The sequence below is a fragment of the Talpa occidentalis genome, unplaced genomic scaffold (genome assembly GCF_014898055.3).
Source record: "Talpa occidentalis isolate TD23 unplaced genomic scaffold, MPIMG_talOcc4v2.1 talOcc4.18, whole genome shotgun sequence".
NCBI classification, from domain to species: domain Eukaryota; kingdom Metazoa; phylum Chordata; class Mammalia; order Eulipotyphla; family Talpidae; genus Talpa; species Talpa occidentalis.
The window spans coordinates 83,782-103,285 of record NW_023601851.1 but is presented as its reverse complement, the minus strand read 5'-3'; the positions used below and the strand labels follow the sequence as shown (position 1 = coordinate 103,285).

General features: G+C 37.1%; 1 protein-coding gene across 1 annotated transcript in view; it reads right to left on the bottom strand.

Moving 5' to 3' along the window:
- LOC119250803 (histone demethylase UTY-like) overlaps positions 1 to 19,504 on the bottom strand; it is a 129,839-nt gene that overhangs the window by 57,634 nt on the left and 52,701 nt on the right. Inside the window, exons 13-17 of the mRNA XM_054697750.1 lie at positions 19,111 to 19,200; positions 10,891 to 11,660; positions 4,319 to 4,451; positions 2,941 to 3,046; positions 2,205 to 2,441 (exon numbers count right to left, since the gene is read on the bottom strand). Coding sequence (XP_054553725.1) covers positions 2,205 to 2,441; positions 2,941 to 3,046; positions 4,319 to 4,451; positions 10,891 to 11,660; positions 19,111 to 19,200 — 1,336 coding nt within the window. The remainder of the gene's footprint in view (positions 1 to 2,204; positions 2,442 to 2,940; positions 3,047 to 4,318; positions 4,452 to 10,890; positions 11,661 to 19,110; positions 19,201 to 19,504) is intronic.

The following is a 19,504-nucleotide window of genomic DNA, read 5'->3' as shown; positions in this document are numbered from 1 at the left end:
TCAAACAAGCAAATAAATAAATAAATAAAACATGCCTCCATAATAAATAAATAAATAAATAAATTTTAAAAAAGAATGGGTAAATGGAAAACCATAGTAAATAAATTCAATCAGGCATGTCTCAATTTTAAAAAGGGATTACAGGGTCTCTCTGATGGTGCCAGGGGTTAAAACACAGCCTATGAGGCCTCCCCAGTAGCACAGCGGTTGAGCGCTGGGTTGCGAAGCTGCCACAGCCTCTGCAGTGCCGGTTCGATTCCTGGCTGCCGAGCGAGGGTCCCACATGGTGCGACAGACCTTTCCTGCTGCACCCGCTGCTCCCCTCAGCAGTGTATTTCTTCAACCTGCCTGTTCTGTTCCCAGCTCTGGCTCTGGCTCTGGTGAATTCTCTCACTCTCCCACGCTTCTGACTGTACCCAGTGCTTGTATAAATAAATAAATAAATACATATATAAAAAAACCCACTGCCTATGAAGCTATCCACAGCCACAGCTGCATGAGTTCCATCCTGGGCAGCCAACCTACATTGGCCAGCTGACCTATCCTGACTCTCACCTGCTGCTCCCCTCAGCAGTGTACTGCAGTCAACACACCTATTCTGTCTTCCCCACTCTCTCTCTGGTGAATCCTCTTATCCCTTACATCTCTGGCCTACACCCCAGCTCTTGTATGCATAAATAAATAAATCCTTAAAAAAAATAAAAAGGGATAAGAATGAGATAAACACTACTAAATGCAAGGACCTGGAGACATTCTGCTACATGGAATTTAAAAAAAGTACAAATTCTACATGATTTCACTTTTATAAGCAGATAAAATTGTCAAATCTATAAAAACACAAAATAGAATAATGGTTACCAAGAATGGGGGGAAGGAGGTCATTGAGACTTACTGTTGTAATACAGTGCTTCAGTTTGGGATAAAAAATTGTTGTAAATGGATAGTGCTGATGATTGTAAAAAAATCAGGATTTACATAATGCTATTGAACTTATACTTAATAAAAATAAATGTTGTAGTGTTTATTTCACAAAAGAGCCTGTACAACTATATAATTTACACATGAAATTTAATCCTTCTGATGTCAAAATGATATAAAAAAGGCTCAGAATATCAAACCTTCTAGAAATAAGGAAAATGAAAGAATTATAAATTTAACTACATTTCAAAAATTTCATTTATGTTTCAGTGATCCACTTAAATGTAATTCTTAAAAGGTCAACACTATAAATAAATTATATGAAAGAAAAATGGTTAAATTTTAAAAATGAACAATAAAAAAATTTGAGGAATATACTTAGTTATAACGATGCTATTGCTAGGTTTATGTTTTCTTGGAGAATCACAAATCTATTAAGTAAGATGAAAACTACTTTTCATTTAACAAATGAACATGCAAGCTATCATAATTTTCATATTATAAATATTTTACAATTGCTAAGCAGAAAGTTTTTCATCATAATTAAATCTCCAAATTTAAGAGATACTGTATAAGGTAAAATTTTTATTTATTAAAAACATTTATTTTGGGCCTCCCCGTGGCACAGCAGTTGAGCGCTGGGTTGCGAAGCTGCCTGCAGCCTCTGCAGCGCTGGTTCTATCCCCGGCTGCTCCCCGGCCACTGGAGGAGGGTCCACATGGGGCGCAGACCTCTCCTGCCGCCCGCTGCTCCCCTCAGCAGTGTACTTCAGTCCTTCTGCCTGCTCTGCTCCCCGCTCTGGCTCTGGTGAATTCTCTCACCCTCCCACGCTTCTGATTATACCCAGTGCTTGTATAAATGAATGAATGAATGAATGAATGAATGAATGAATGAATGAATAAATAAATCTTTAAAAAAAAAAACAAACATTTATTTTATCAACTCTAACTTCACTTAAATATATTGAATCTGAGTAATCTGTAAGTTACAGTAATCATACAAATTGAAAAGATTACTATAAAATTATGTGGTTTGACAGACAATTACAAATCAGAGACACACTGCAGGGGGGGAGGCAGGAGAGGGATCAGAGAGAGGGAGGAAGAAGCACAGGGCACTGTTGTGATGGTGCACGGGTTGATTGGTGAAGGAAACTCTATGGGGATTACACCTGAAGGAGTGGGGAGAAGCAAGTATTGCTTAAAAATGAACAATGATGTTAAAAAAAAAAAAAACCTAAAAAAAATAAAGTTACAGCATAAAGAAAAAAAATGAAATTATGTGGCTTGAGCAAATTAATCTCAAAGAAACACTTACTCTCAATGATTCTTGGAAGGAGGAGGCTTGATACTGTGCATACTTAGCAATAGTAGTATGAGATCTATTATTTTCACAACGCCAGATCTTCTTTGTTCCAGTGGGATCCCAATTTTCATCTGCTGGTTGCAATAACTGCGTCCTCACTTCTACCATATGTTCATTGTTAGCTTCTACCAAAGTTTTGGTAGAGAACAGTCCAAGATCTTTATAAATAAATAAAGTGTATTAATATAATTGGATTATATGCTTCTATTATGAGAATCTAAAAATATTTTGAAAAATTATGTAGCTTTGTCCATTTCCTCTAAGCCTGCTTCAAGACCTGTCATATATGCACAACAGTCCCTTGAAGAAGTTTATCTTTACTGGGTTCGAACTATACCAAAAGGTTGTAGTACTTAAATTAGGATGTAATTTTACTGACATTTCATACTCAAAAGACCTGTACTATCTAATTTAAGTAATGTGTAACATAATGATAATAATTTAAGGAAGTAAAAATTCACCATAAATTTGCTATTTATCAGTACTGGAGCACATATTAAAGATTTGCTAAAGAGGCAGAGACATGCAGAGATGGGAAACAATTAAAGTAACAACTGAAAAACTGGAAGGGGGGAAATTCTTGTGAGTTCCTCCCAGTATTTTACGAGAATAAAGGGAGTAAAAGAATGGTCTAACTTTTATTCCTAAAAATCTTACCTAATTTGAGAGCTCCAGCAAGGCCACGAATTACAGTAACAGGGTTTTTAGGATTTGTACAAAATTGATGCAATGGAGGAAAGAAAGCATCACGCTTATTTTCCAACTGTAAAATTAAAATGTTCTGTTAAATATCAGAAAAATTACTATAATCCTGAGAATATGTTCTCATTTTCTCATCAGCCAGGCACTTTTACTTCTATAAGGCATATTAATTATAACATTGTTCTTCTACATATTACAGCTTTTTATGATTAGTCTTCCCAAGAAATTACTCATAGGGCAGCAGATGAATGCTATATAAGTTCCTCTTTTGAAAAAGACATTAAATTTTGTATTTACCAACCTCCTAAATCATAAACATGCATAAAATACACATAAACTTTAGCATTTCAAAAGCATTTCCCAGGTTTATTTTTGCAAGTGTACTCTCCTCAGTAATATCTGTGTGAAAGAAACGGGAGAACTGAAATTTAAATTTCAGCATCAAAGTATTTAAAAAGCCATTGTCAAACTAAAAATAATTGTTTAAAAGACATGCTAAAGATAAATCTTCTGTTTCATACAATTCCTTCTGGTTTTGTTTGAAAGGGTTTTTTTTTTTTTTTCATTTTTATTTTATCACAGGACCATTCTTTTATATTTAGTAAAATTTCACTGCATAAAGAATATAAATCTGAGTTACACCACTCTATAAAAACTTCAGATTTCCAAGATCATTTTATATCTATATAGCATTTTAAATATTGTGTGTTCAACTTTTAGCTTAGCATCTTTTTTTTTTTTTTTTTCCATTTCTGTTAGGGGTGGTAATCAAAGATAAGCTCATTATCATTATTACATACTTAACCACTTTAAAACCAAAAATCTTTTTAATTAACAGAAACATTAATTTTTAAGGTCAATACAACTAGAAGATAGCAGAATACATATTTAGAATGTTGACAAAGGGCCATTATTTTTTACTACTCTTAAATAACTCCAGTTTATGTGAGAATGCATTTAAAACATTCTTTTAAAAAATCTTTTTTAATACACCAGTGTCAACAAACTTTCTATAAAAAAAGTCTGAATGTAAGTATATCTGCTTTTATGGACTACAATGATCTTACAATGATTATAATTCAATCAATTAAGCAAAACAATATGTAAATGAGCAAGGTTGTGTAAATGAAATTTCATTTACAAAAATGTACATGAATCATCTTTAGAGTAAGATGTTATCACTTTCTAAAATATCAAATTGTTTTCCCAACACATTAAAACTGTGAGAATTTAATTTTCCCTGACAAGCATTTGCACTGATTTGAAAATATACCTTCAAAATACAGCAAGTTCAGTCACTTGATTTATTTCTAGTTAGTCAATTGAGACTCACATAAATACTAGGTGTGGGTGGATTCAACTTGTCCTTTGGTAAGGGAGGGTATGGTGAAGTTGGAGGTCTTGGAGGTGGACATTTATCCAACAGAATGCAATTACTAGTAGACAAGCCATTTTTACCTAGATTCCTGTAAAAAATTAGAAGTATATCAGCTTTATTGAAAACATAAAAAAAGAAAAGTAAAAAGTTCATGTGTGAAGCATTTACAAAAATCAAATCATAGCAGGATATCTGAGAAGTTAAAAAAAATTAGAACTACTAATTTCTGAAGATATGCACATTGATTTCTTACAGATTTCAGAAAAACTAAGCAAAATATACGAATCCATACAACATGAATTGACAAAATCTTTTATTCCTCAAAACTTTCCAATTTATTTTATCACTCCAGGAATATGAAATACCATTTTTACACATATTTCACCCTTCAATTTTTTTTTATTGAATGTACAGCAAATGACCTGACCCAAAAAGATTTTAGATATGTCAAAATAAAAACTGTTCTCTCTTACTACTTCATATTTAAGTACTCCATAATGATTTTGTGACAACTTTCAAAGCTGAGAAAGATGAAATGTTTTCAAGTTTAATTTCCCTGCAACTACCTAATATTCAATAAGATTTCAGTTTCCTAAATCTACAGATTATAATTTTCTTTTTTTTTTTTAAGTGTATTTTTTTGTTTGTTTTGTTTTTATTTATTTATTTGTTTGTTTTGTTTATACAAGCACTGGGTACAGTCAGAAGTGCAGGAGGGTGAGAGAATTCACCAGAGCCAGAGCGGGGAGCGGAGCAGGCAGAAGGACCGAAGTACACTGCTGAGGGGAGCAGCGGGCGGCAGGAGAGGTCTGCGCGCCATGCGGGACCCTCCTCCAGTGGCCGGGGAGCAGCCGGGGATCGAACCGGCGCTGCAGAGGCTGCGGGCAGCTTTGCAACCCAGCGCTCAACCGCTGCGCCACGGGAGAGGCCCCAGATTATAATTTTCAAACTGATGTGCTAATTGCTATACATTCTCTCATTATACATAATTACTACTTAAATTTTTGAATTATTTTTTTCCTTTAATGAAATGCAAATATTTGCAAAGCTTTGTAATCTTAAAATACAGTAAAATTACTTCCAGACTCACTCTTTTTAGTGTAAGAATGTCCTCAAATTTTAAAAAAACTCAAGAAAACAGAAAACTATTAAGACATTGAAAAAATTTAAGTTGTCTTAGTCAACTAATAAAACTCACATTGTATAAAATAAATAACAGATGTAAAATAATAAAATACAGCTTTTAAAAATATTAAAACTTTTAACGAAGAATAAGAAAATTGGGGCCTCCTTGGTGGCACAAGGGGTTAAGTCTCAGCACTAAGAAGCTAACAACCCCTGAAGCACTAGTCTGATGCCCCAGGGAGCTGACCCACAAGTCACAGCAGACCTCTCCTGTCTTGCCCAGTGCTCCTCTCAAGTAATATATTTCAGTAGATCTCCTTGTTCTGCTCCCCACTCTGTCTCTGGTGAATCCTCTTATTCCCCACATTTCTGGCCCACATCCCAGTTTTTGTATGCATAAATAAATAAAAATAAACCTTAAAAAAAAAACAACTAGCAATAACAAACGGTGAGGATGCTGTGAAAAAGGCACTCTCCAAAACTGCTGGTGGGAATGCAAACTGACCCCACCAGTTTCCACTATGGAAAGCTGTGTGGCCGTTTCTCAAATTACTAAAAATGGAGCTACCATATGACCCAGCAATTCCACTCCTAAGAATCTACCCAAAGGACAAAAAAAAAACCCACAATATTTTGAAAGGAAACCTGCACCCCTATGTTTATTGCAGCATTATTTTCAATAGGTAAGATAAGTAAACTATATCAATGCCCCAAATAGATGACTGGATCAAGAAGATGCGGTATATAATAAATACCCAATAAGTCAATTATTTTGCCCATATAACTATATAATAATGAAAACATGCCAATGCTGAATATTACTAGGGCCACTTTGTATCTTACAGTAAATGACAGTTTAATTAGAAAGTTGGTTTCTTTTTAAGATTTATTTATTTATTTATAAAAGAACCGGGGTACAGGCCAAATGCACGGGAAGATTCACCACAGACAGAGGATTCACCAGAGACAGAGCGGGGAACAGAACGAGCAGACTGACAAAACACACTGCAGAGGGGAGCAGTGGGCGAGACAGGAGAGGTCTGCCATGGCAAGTGGGATCCTCGACGGCCTGCTGGTATCGAATTAGCGCTGCTGAGGCTGCGGACAGCCTCACAGTGCTGTGCTAAACCACCTGCATCACAAGGGGAGGCCCTAATTAGAAAGTTTCTTATCTAAAAAGAGATGTGATACATTATCTACAAGACTCCAAGTATGTCAAGTATTTAATTCTTGAGAAGCTTTTAAACTAACCTAAAATGGGAGTACAATTACAGGTTACTTAAGACCTAAATATATAAATATGGTTAAGAAAAGGAACTGACAACAAACAAAATGCTTGCTCTATAATTTCTGTAATTCTATTATAGAACAAAATGTTAATATGAAGAATACGGGTAAGCCAAGGAAAGTATAGATATTTTATATTCCAAAAGATTGTCTTTTCAAGGTTAGCAAGTCTAAGTCATTACTTAAATTGAAAATCCAAAAAGAAATGAACAATGAGGGCCTCCCCTGGTGGCGCAGCAGTTGAGTACTGGGCTGCAAAGCTGCCCTCAGCCTCTGCAACTCCGGTTTGATCCCTGGCCACAGGCGAGGGCCCCACATGGCGCAACAGACCTCTTCTGTCCCACCCGCTCCTTCCATCAGCAGTGTATTTCGTCAGTCTGCTGTTCTGCTCCCTGCTCTGGCTCTGGTGAATTCTCTCACCCTCCCACGCTTCTGACTGTACCCAGTGCTTGTATAAATAAATAAATCTTAAAAAAAAAAAAGCCTGTAAATTTAAAAAAAAAATGATTTAAGAAAATAAGATTGAGGATTAAAAATAATAAAATACAAAAAGAAACAGATGTTACAATCAGAATGATTGTAACTACATCAGAATAATTACAGAATAATTACAACTACAATCAGAATGAATCAAACAAGAGCTTTTAAAAAATAAATATAAACATACTTATACTGGCAAAAATAAAACTTAATTTATGCTAGCCAAAATCTGAACAAATAGTACAACAAAACCACATCTAGGGGGCCTCCCCGGTGGCGCAGCGGTTGAGCGCTGGGTTGTGAAGCTGCCCGCAGCCTCTGCAGCACATGTTTGATCCCCGGCTGCTCCCCGGCCACCGGAGGAGGGTCCCGCATGGCGCGCAGACCTCTCCTGCCACCCGCTGCTCCCCTCAGCAGTGTCCTTCGGTCCTTCTGCCTGCTCTGCTCCCCGCTCTGGCTCTGGTGAATTCTCTCACCCTCCCGCGCTTCTGACTGTACCCAGTGCTTTTACAAATAAATAAATCAATCTTTAAGAAAAAAAAAAAAAAAACCCTAGTGCTATAAGGGAATTAAGTTGGAAAACAACAGTAAATAAACAACTCAAACAGTAAGTATGAGAAAGTTAAGAAATTCGTTATTATAAAAATGATTTTAAAAATAACACTTAGGGGGCCTCCCTAGTGGTGCAGGCAGTTGAGCATCAAACTGTGAAGCTGTCTGCAGCCTCGGCAGTGCGGGTTCCACCGCGGCCAGCTAGGGAGAAAACCACATGGCGCAGCACACCTGTCCCGTCGCTTCCGCTGCCCCCCTCATCAGTGTATTTTGTCAGTCTGCCTGTTCTGTTTCCAGCTCTGTCTCTGGTGAATCCACTCACCCTGCCGCACATCTGGCTTATACCCCAGTTCTTCCATAAATAAACAAATCTTTAAAAAAAAAAAAAACAAAACACTAAGAGCCTCTTGGTGGAGCAAGGGGATAAGCTGAAGCACTATGAAGCTATATGCTGAGTCCAATCCCCAGCCAGGGAGCTACCCACATGGCGTGGCAGACCTCTCCTGTCTCCCCACTTCTCCCATCAGCCGTGTATTTCAGTCACTCTGTCTGTTCTGCTCCCCACTCTGTCTCTGGTGAATCCTCTTACCCCCTGTACCTCTGGCCTGTACCCCAGCTCTTGTATATGCATAAATAAATAATCTTTTTAAAAGCATACACACACACACACACACACACACACACACACACACGAGATACTGCCTCACACCCATATGAATGGCATATATCAATAAAGACCCTCAATAGCAAGAGCTGGAAAGGATGATGATAATAAGGAACGTTTATACACTCTTGGTAGGAATACTAATGAAACCATTATGGAAGCAATCAGGAAATACTTTAAAAAGTTAAAAAAGAAAAAAACTATAGTGACAGTTCATGAGTGATGTGATGGTAAGAAAATTATGGAGACTACACCTGAGGGGAAAAATCAAATATTCAAAAATGAAAACTGATATAAGAAAATAAAAGTTAAAAAAAACCTGAAAATAGAATTACCATACAACTAGGATCATGGCATATAACTCATTCTCATGTCTACTGATAGAACATGATGACATCAACAAGAAACCCATAGCAATGTTATTTAGAAAAGGTAGGACATGGAAGCAGCTTAAATATCCGTTGATGGATGATCAAAGCAAGAAGATGTAGTACATTCACACCATGGAGTACTGCATAGTCATAAGAAAAGTTGAAATGCAGTCGTTTTCAACAAAATGAAGGAAATTTGAGAAAATTATGAACAGCAAAGTGAAAACAATAAAAATAACAACCAGATAATGTAAAGCCCTTTACTTAACTAGAGTACATTAATAAACATCCCAAAGAAGTTTAAGTTAAAGAGGGCAGAGATCAGGAATGAACAGAGAATACAGATTGGGAAAAACAAAAAATCCTGCCCTGGTACTTTCTTTCTCTGACCTTCCTTTTTGTCCTTTATTTTTCTTGTACCAATAAATATTTTTGGGCTGGGGAGGTGCAACTGAACAAAGTATTTCTCCCCAGGTCACTACAAACACTGCTACATAAAATGTTTCACTTTAGGAAGTAACATATATTAAATAGCTCACTCATGGTACCTTCTAAGAAAATAATCTAAGTAATTTCAAATTACCCAAGTTTTAGATACAGAAAAGACAAAAATATTTCCAAGTTTCTGAGAAATCATTAAGAATTTTTTCAGCTTTGATATTCAATACACTCAACAGGTAGACTGGTCAATAGAGAACAAAACAACCCTTAGGAGAACCACCCAAAAAGCATTTTTTTTGTTTGTATTTTATTTCAATCTCAAATTTGGAAAAAATCTCTTAAAAAAACCAAAGTCAAAATTTATGTACTACAAAGTATCACAGAAAAATTTTACATTTCCCCCCCCCCGGGGCATTTTTTTTTTTCCTTAATAATTTTTATTTTTTGGGCCTCCCCTGGTGGCGCAGTGGTTGAGTGCTGGGCTGCGAAGCTGCCCGCAGCCTCTGCAGCACAGGTTCAATCCCGGGTGCCGGTAAGGGTCCCACATGGCGCGACAAACCTCTCCAGTTGCGCCTGCTGCTCCCCTCAGCAGTGGACTTTGGTCAATCTGCCTGCTCTGTTCCCCACTCTCTGCTGAATTCTCTCACCCCCCACACCTCTGGCATGCACCCAACTCTTGTATGTATAAATAAGTAAGTTGCTTTTGAAAAAGATGGATTCTGGGGCCTTCCTGGTGGCTATAGGCAGCCACTGCAGTGTGAGTTTGATCCACAGCCAGGGAGCTACCCTCATGGCACAGCAGACCTCTCCTGACTCGCCCGCTGCTCCCCTCAGCAGTATATTTAAGTCAATCTGCCTCTTCTATTCCCCATTCTGTCTCTGGTGAGTCCTCTCACCATCCCCACATCTCTGGCCTGTACACCAGCTCTTGTATGCATAAATAAATTTTTAAACAAAAAAAAAGAAAAAGATGGGTTCAAATTTAAAGGAAAGGGAAATATTTGATAGTGTTAGGATTTCAAACAATTTTTTAATAAAATTCATTAAAAGAGAAATACATTTCAGTCCCATTTCTTTTTAAAAAAGCCTAGCCATGGATCTTACATAGTAGTGAGAAGAGTATTATAGCTCTCATTTTGTTCTTTACCCGCTAACTTATCTGTTCTGTGAGTCAGAGAAAAGATTTTTCTTCAAATATAAACAGATGATCCTTAATAACTGGTCCACTCATCCTGAAACATCCAATGAAAGAAAACTAATAGTAAGATTTCCCAGGTGTTCCTAATTTCTGCCAAGAATGATCAAAATAATCTGTAATTTCAATCTCCAGATAAGAACATTTATAGACTAGATAACTTTGATGAGCATATGTCAGCAACATTAAACAGAGACATATTTCTCATAGCAGGTTGAAAACAATGTTTATCACATGATCCACTCATAAATTACAACTACAATATTATACCAAAACAGAGTTCCTTGTCAAATTTATTTTAGATAATTATATATATCAACATTTACATAATTTCCATTTTTTAAAGAATTCAAATATTATTTATCTTGATAGTCAACCATTTTCACTTGAAGATAAACTTTTCCATACTTACCTGCATGTCTTCAGAACTTCTGTGGAACTTGAATAAATGGACACAGACATTGATGGTATCGTCTGAGGACAAGGTTTATGGCTAATTATAGGTGGATTAGTTTTTTTATAGTTCTCCGAATTCTCCAGCACTTCTCCATTAATTGTGAGAATTCCATTACTCTGAGAACTGTTAAGGCTGGTAACACTGTGTATATGTGTCTGCTCAATGGATTTTGGTGAAGGTGTTGCTATAGAAATGACTGAAGACGGTGAAGAGGCAACAGAAATACTATTCTTTGCATGACTAGCTGGATGAATATTATTGATTTTGTCACAAGCTCCAGTACCCACACTGTCATTGGCTTTTTCAATCAACAAGGCATGAGGATTGTCTGAAATTGGTACTTTTGGTGATTTAGAATCTTCATGGTTAGGACTACAAACAGGTTCTGCTGTCAGTTGCTGAACATGATTACAAAGTCCTTGGATAACAGCACAGCCATTAGGTGGGTCTCCAGCATGCCTGCTTGTTTCAGGCACCAAAGAACTATTTCCTGAAGGTTCACTTTCTTTGGTAAATTTAGTGCCTTGTTGTCCACCTGAGGTAGCAATATGAGGGGAGAGGTGATTGAGATCAGCTCCCTGTGTTACTGAATTGCTAGGCAGAGTTCGATGCCCAGTTGGTTTCTGGATGCCAGTGCTAGCTGTCTGGAGATGGTGTGCAGGTCCAGTGGAAAATGGAGATTGATCAGCATTAAGTCCTAATGAACTTTGACCTTTGTGAAGCCCCTATAAAAGAAAGATGGGAATAAAGAAATTAAGAAGACTTCTTTAAATCATTACACAAACTCAAAAGTGTATGTGGAATGATGTAAATGTAAAATTTTAAAAGGAAGTCACAAATGTATAACAAGATTAAACCCAAATATTAAAAATTATTTTTAAAAATAATTAAAATGGTTAGCATATCTAGAGAAAATTTACATAATTGGGTCCTTTGATTTTATTCCTTTTACAAGTATTCCCCAAAATTTTACACTAGGATTTGAAACATTTTATTTTTTAATTTTGATATATATTTTTATCCCAACAGAAATGTATCAACTTATTTTACATATATTATGTATGTGCAATATTTAATAGCTCATTGCTAATTAGGCATGAACACAAAATAAACATGGTTATAAGTTTAAAATAGAAACTGTATTTATTAAATCTTTGAAAAAACCATGAAACTGTAATTTAAAATCTTATAACCAGTAGCTTCAAAGACACAAAACTGTTACATCCATGCAAATATTTCTAGAAATAGCTTATATAGATTTCTGCTCCATAAGCTAGCTCTACTACAATATGAAAAAACTTGCCACAGCAGTGGAAAGACAGGATTTCTCCCTCTAACAACTGATATTATCAAATGAGTTTGATGGGGAAGTGCACTCAAAATGTTGCTTTGGACCCAGAGAAAGGTTATTTACACAGTGAATTATCATGTAGATATGTGGAATTTGCCTCTGGTGTCCTAAGTTGATTTTACAAAGGTTCTTGCTTAATTTTGCTGATATTGTAATTAATATACTAATTTATCAGTAACACCATTATGATTAATGTAATATGAAAAACAAAGAGTAATAGATTCTAACACCTATTGTTAAATCTAAGCTAGTAATTTTTCAGAGTTAAATACATGCTAACATGTTTTAAGTAACAATTTCACTGTTAACTGTAATCAGAATCTATAAAACATTTTCTTGAAATTTAGCTTTTGAGGTGGTACACAGCATACTAATAAAGCTAAAAGTCCTTTTAATTTTGTGTGATATGAAATTTACCAACACCAACTCATTAAAAGTAGCACAAATTAACAATGTAAAGAGATATGATTTAATTTTAAAGAACTAAGTAAAAACTGCAACTAAGATAAATCCTTGTACATAATGCAGCATAAAATGAAACAATGACTAAAATCTAATCAGTACCCAAATTATTCAAAAAAGGTAAGGATACACAAATTCAAAACCTCATTATCAAACCCGACTACTCATTAATCAATTAGAAAACAAGTAACTACATCAAAAGTATTAATTTTGTTATTTCCTTAGCAATAGATCTACATATTTTAAGTTTATAAATTCTATGAAAGTAAATGCAATAAAGTTAAATGGAGACTTGACAACTGTCTACATCTGAAACTCAATACTTAAGTAAAATCAGACATAATAGAAAAAAGTATCTATAATGATAGTTGGAGATTTCACTATTTTTGTCAATGATTGACTTATAAAATAATTTTTAAAAAGGCAAGGATATTAAAAAAGTTTTCAACTTAAAATCTGTTATGTAATAATTCATTCAATCACTATCAACAGAATATTATTTTCAATTTCACATGGAATATATTCCAAGATGGACAATATACCATAATAATCAAACATCAACAAATTTGTAGTAATGTGAATTATACAAAACATGTTCTGTAATAAAACAAAATTATATCAGATAATTTAAAAAATGGAATCTGACTACTTTTCAAATTTTAGAAAATAAACAACAAAATTCTCAATATTTCATGTGATGAAATTAAAAATATAAAAATCACAAAAAATTAGGAAGTATCTTCAATGTGATGAAAATATGTCAAGATTTATGTTTAAAAAGTCAAGGTTAAAATTTAGAAAGGAAAACTGACCTTTGAAAGATTGACCCAATTAACATTTTAAAATACATTGAAAAACTAGGGGAAACTTACCAAAAACAAAAGAGATGAAGTCATCAGAAACTCTATTAAACTATTTTGGCAGAAATGACATTAATTCCTACCCCAAAAAATCCTTTAAAAATTTTACAAGGAGGGCCTCCCCAGTGGCGCAACGGTTGAGCGCTGGGTTGCGAAGCTGCCCGCAGCCTCTGCAGCGCCAGTTCAATCCCCGGCCACCGGGTGAGGGTCCCACATTGTGAGCAGTCCTCTCCTGCTGCCCAATGCTCCCCTCAGCAGTGTACTCTGTCAGTGTGCCTGTTCTGTTCCCCATTCTGGCTCTGGTGAATTCTCTCACCCTCCTGCGCTTCTCCCTGTACCCAGTGCTTGCATAAATAAATAAATAAATCTTTAAAAAAAAAAACAAAAACAAATTTTTATGAGGAACAACATGAGAACATATTCCACTGACTATTAGAAAAATATAAATGAAAAACTACAATAAGGTATTGCCTCACCCTGATTAGGACTTTTAGTATAAAAACCAAGCAAAAGAGAAAATAACAAGTGTTGGCAAAGTTATACTGAAACTAGAACATTTTGAAATGTGGTAGGAATGTTAAATTGATGCATGGAAAGTAAATGGAGGTTCTTACATGGACGACAAATTTTTTTTTTGAAGATTTATTTACTTATGCACACAGGAACTGGAGTACAGGCCAGAGGTGCTGGGGGTGAGAGGATTCACCAGAGACAGAGTGGGGACAGAACAGGCAGATTGACGGAAATACTGCCGAGAGGAGCAGAGGGCAAGTGAAGAGGTCTGCTGCACCATGTGGGTAGCTCCCTGGCTGGGGATTGAACTTGTGCTGCAGTGGCTGTGGGTAGCTTCAAAGTGCTGCATCTTAACCCCTTGTGCCACCAGGGAGTTCCACCGGCAACTTATCTTTGACAAAGGAGCAAACAATATGTAATAGAATATGCACAGTTTGTTCAATGAATGGTGCTGGGAAAACTGGACCACCACATGCAAAAGAATGAAATCAGACCACTAATTCTCACCATGCACAAAATTCAACTCAAAATGGATAAAAGAACTGGACATAAGACCTGAAGCCATAAAATACATAGAAGAAAATATAGGTAAAACACTACAAGACATACATCTCAGTGACATCTTTAAAGACTCATCTCCCAAAGCAAAGAAAGTCAAGAAGAAGATAAACACCTGGGATTACATCAAACTGAAAAGCTTCTGTACAGCAAAGGGTCATCAACCAAAATGGAGAGACACCCCACTGATTGGAAAAAAATCTTTGCACTCCAGTCAACTGATAAGGGACTGATCACAAAGATATACAAAGAACTCACACGACTCAACAAGAACAAATTAAACAATCGAGTCAAGAAATGGGTAGAAAAATTTGAGACATTTCTCCAAAGTGGAATTGCAAATGGCCAAAAGGCATGTGAAAAAATGTTCAACATCCCTTCTAATCACGGAAATGCAAATCAAAACCACATTGAGATATTACCTTACACCAGTAAGAACGGCAAACAACAACAACCACAAAATAGCAACAACAAATGTTAGGAGGATGTGATGAAAAAGGAACTCTCCCACATTGTTGGTGGGTGTGCAAAATGGTCCAACCACTATGGAAAGCCGTGTGGAGATTCCTCAGTCTCCTAAAAATGGAGCTAGCATATGACCCGGCAATTCCACTCCTAGGGATCTACCCAAAAGACACAAAAACACTGATTCAAAAGAACACCTGCACCCTTATGTTTATTGCAGCACTACTGAGTCAGAAGGAAATAAGAAAATAAGTTGGAAGGAAATAGAAAAACATGTTTCACTTGTAGGAGGAATACAGGGAACCAAATAAAACATCAGGGGGGAAAATAATAATGATACAAGACACAATAAAACAAAAACAATTATAATTCAGAGACATCCTGTAGGAAAGGAGGTGGGAGAGGTGTCAGAAGGAGGGAAAAAGGAGCCCAGGGAACTGTGGTGATGGCGCACCAGTGTATTAGTGAAGGAAAATCTTTGGGGACTATCTCTGGTAGTGGGGTAAGAATAAAGCGAACATTGCTTAAAAATGAACAAAGATGGGGTCTCCCCTGGTGGCTCAGCAGTTGAGCACTAGGCTGCGAAGCTGCTCGCAGCCTCTGCAGCACTGGTTCAATGCCCAGCCGCTGGTGAGGGTCCCACAAGGCATGCAGACCTTTCCTACTACGCATGCTGCTCCCCTCAGCAGTGTATTTAGTCAGTCTGCCTGTTCTGTTCCCAGCTCTGGCTCTAGCTCGGTGAATTTTCTCACCCTCCCGCACTTCTCACTGCACCCAGTGCTTGTATAAATAAATAGATAAATCCTAAAAAAAAAAATGAGCAAAGATGTAAAGAAAAGAGAAAAGAAAAGAAAAAAAGAAAAGCGTATATTGTGGTTTTTCAAAAATTAAAAAATACAACTACCATGTGATTCAGGATTCTACTTCTGGATATGTACACAAAGGAACTGAAAGCAACTGAAAGCAGGGTGTTGAGAAATATTTGCATACCTACATTTATTACACTATTACATTCTTAACAGCCAAAGGTGTAAGCAACCCAAGCATTTATCAGTGGATAAATGAAGAAGCAAAATGTGCTTATTCATGCAACAGAATATTGTTCAGACTTAACAAAGAATATTCTCGCACATGCACAAGGTTGATAGGTGCTTCCTGGGAACACTGTGGTAAGGAAAACAAAGTGGCAGAATACTGACAAACAAGACATAAATGATGACTGAAATCTATTTCAAAGATAGAGATACACATAAACCCAGTCAACAGACTACTGACATGGAATCAATGGCCACAAAACTAAAGATTTTTCAACAACTTTTTAGTGACACTGGAACAATTGAGAATACAGAATATAAGATGATGAATGCTGAAAACTGTCCTTATCTATACACAAAAAGTTAACTCAAAATGGATCATATATCTAATATAAAAATCAAAATTATGAAATTTCTAGATTAACATAGGGCAAAGTCTCAATACTTGGGAAATGTTAATGACTTTATAAGAAACTACAAAGGCACAATCAAAAAAATGATTTGGCAAGCTAGACTTAATTAAAATCTTAAACTTCTATTCAGTCAAGAAAATGGAAAACAAAGCACAGAATAGGAGGAAAAAAATCTGCAACAGATATGATTAAAGAGTACAGCCCAAAATGTAGGGAAAAAAATTCTTCACCCTCAATAAGAATATGCAAATCTGATTTTAAAAATGTGGGCCTCCCTGGTGGCAACATGAGTTCAATCCCTGGCCAGGGAAATAAACCACATGGTGCAGCAGTCCTCTCCTGTCTCGTTTGATGCTCCCCTCAGCAGTATATTTCAATCAGCTTGCCTATTGTGCTTCCCACTGCCTCTGGTGAATCCTTTCACCCCCCACTCCTCTGGCATGTACTCCAGATCTTGTATGAATTGACAAATTTTTTAAAATGTGTAAAAGTTTTGAATAGCACACCAAAGAATATACATAGATGACAAGTATGCATGTGAAGATACCTTAAAATTATCAGGAGTTAAAGCTTAAATAATGAGGTATCAACTTCTTTTCAGAATTGTTAATTTCAAAAATAGTGACAAATATAATTATCAGTGTGATAGTGTCTAGAGGCGGGGAAGAGGTGTGCTGGGGATGATTAGATCAAGTAAGGTGAGCCCTCAAAAATGGATTAGTTTCCTTAAAAAACAAAACTGAGAGTTCCAAATACCTTAAGCCATGTGAGAACTATGAGAAGATGGAGGATAATAAGTAAATGAGTATTAGAAAGAAGATACCTAACAGACATCCAAATGGAGCAATTCCTTGATCTTGGATGTCCCAGTCTCCAGAACCTTTATGAATTTCTGTTTTTATAAACTGTACAATGGGGAGAATTGATGTAAAAAGTTGCCTCATTAATTGTTGGTGGGAATGCAAAACAGTACAGCTGCTTCACATTTGGCATTTTTAAACGAAACTACACATACTTGGTTTACCATCAGTTCCAGCATAATAATGTTTTTTTTTTTTAACGAGAGCTTGGTATATTCCTTTTTTTTTTTTTTTTAATTTTTTTTTTATACAAGCACTGGGTACAGTCAGAAGCGCGGGAGGGTGAGAGAATTCACCAGAGCCAGAGGGGGGAGCAGAGCAGGCAGAAGGACCGAAGGACACTGCTGAGGGGAGCAGCGGGTGGCAGGAGAGGTCTGCGCGCCACGTGGGACCCTCCTCCGGTGGCAGGGGAGCAGCCGGGGATCAAACCGGCTCCGCAGAAGCGGCAGGCAGCTTTGCAACCCAGCGCTCCACTGCTGTGCCACCGGGGAGGCCCTCCAGCATAATAATGTTACAAGGTCTTTATCTGAACAAATTGGAATTTTAATTCACAACAATCTGCATATGAATGTTTATTTCATTCATAATTGAAAAACAGGGAAATAACCAAGAAATTCACTGATAGGTAACTGAGCTGTTACAAATCCAGACAACGGAATAAAATTTAGTGGTTACTAAGAAAAATAGCTATTAGGTGAAGGGGAAAATGGGGAAAGCAAAAATATATAATGCTGGGACCTTTCCTGGTGGTGCAGCAGTTGAGCGCTGGGCTGTGAGGCCCAGACCATCAGGTGAGGGTCCCACGTGGCGCGCAGACCTCTCCTGCTGCACCCGCTGCTCCCCTCAGTAGTGTTCTTCGGTCCTTCTGCCTGCTCTGCTCTCTGCTCTGGCTCTGGTGAATTCTCTCACCCTCCCGCACTTCTGACTGTACCCAGTGCATGTATGAACAAAACAAACAAACAAGTAAATAAATAAACATGCCTCTATTAAAAAAAAAAAAAAATCTTAAAAAAAAAAAGATTTTATTTCTTCAGGGCTTCCCTGGTGGCACAGTGGGTTCAGTGCAGCTCTGTGAAGCTGTCTGCAGCCTCTGCAGCGCAAGTTCAATCCCCTGCTGGGGAGCAACCCACATGGCGCAGCAGACCTCTATGTCTCGCCACTGCACCGCTCAGCAGGGTTTTCAGTCCTTCTGTCTGTTTTGCCACCCACTGTGTCTCTGGCGAATTCTCACACTCTCTCATGCCTCTGGTCTGTACCCCAGTGCTTGCATAAATAAATCTTAAAAAAAAAGATTGCATTTCTTCTTAAAATCTACACAACTCAAAGAATGAAGATATTATATCAAAGCAAATAGAATGATGATTTTTTTTTTTAAAGATTTCTTTATTTATGCATACAAGAACTGGGATGTTAAGCCAGAGGTACAGGGTGGTGAGAGGATTCACCAGAAAAAGTGGGGAGCAGAACAGGCAGATCTACTAAAATACACTACTGAGGGGAGCAGCGGGCAAGGCAGGAGACATCTGCTGCACCATATGGGTTTCACCATGGTCGGCCGGGGATCCAAATCATGCTGCAGTGGCTGGCAATAGCCTGATGGCACTGTCTTTAACCCCTGTGCCACCAGGGAGGCCCTAGAATGACACATCTTTAACGTACCTGAGTGGAGTTAGATAGATGTTTTCTCCATGGCTCTTCTGTGATGCTGGTCAGGTTTACGCAGTTATGAGGTAGACTGAGTGTGTTCTGCTGCAGGTAAGGCACATTTCCATTATTTCCAATATCTGTGATATAATTATTGCCTACCGAGATAATATCTGTACTCCCTAGTGTTTTTGATGTGCTGCAAGGAGCACAGCCTGCAGAAAAAGGTCCAATGGGCAAAATTTTTTCAAAACAAGCAGGGTGAACTTTAGGCTGAGAGACACTAGGTACTCTGGGCAGAATGGAATGCAAATCCTGGCTAGAGACAGAATTTGTAGGCAGTGATGAATGAGTTATTGACCCATTGGGAATTCCAGTGGTTTGTCCTGTTTGACCCATCTTCAAAAAC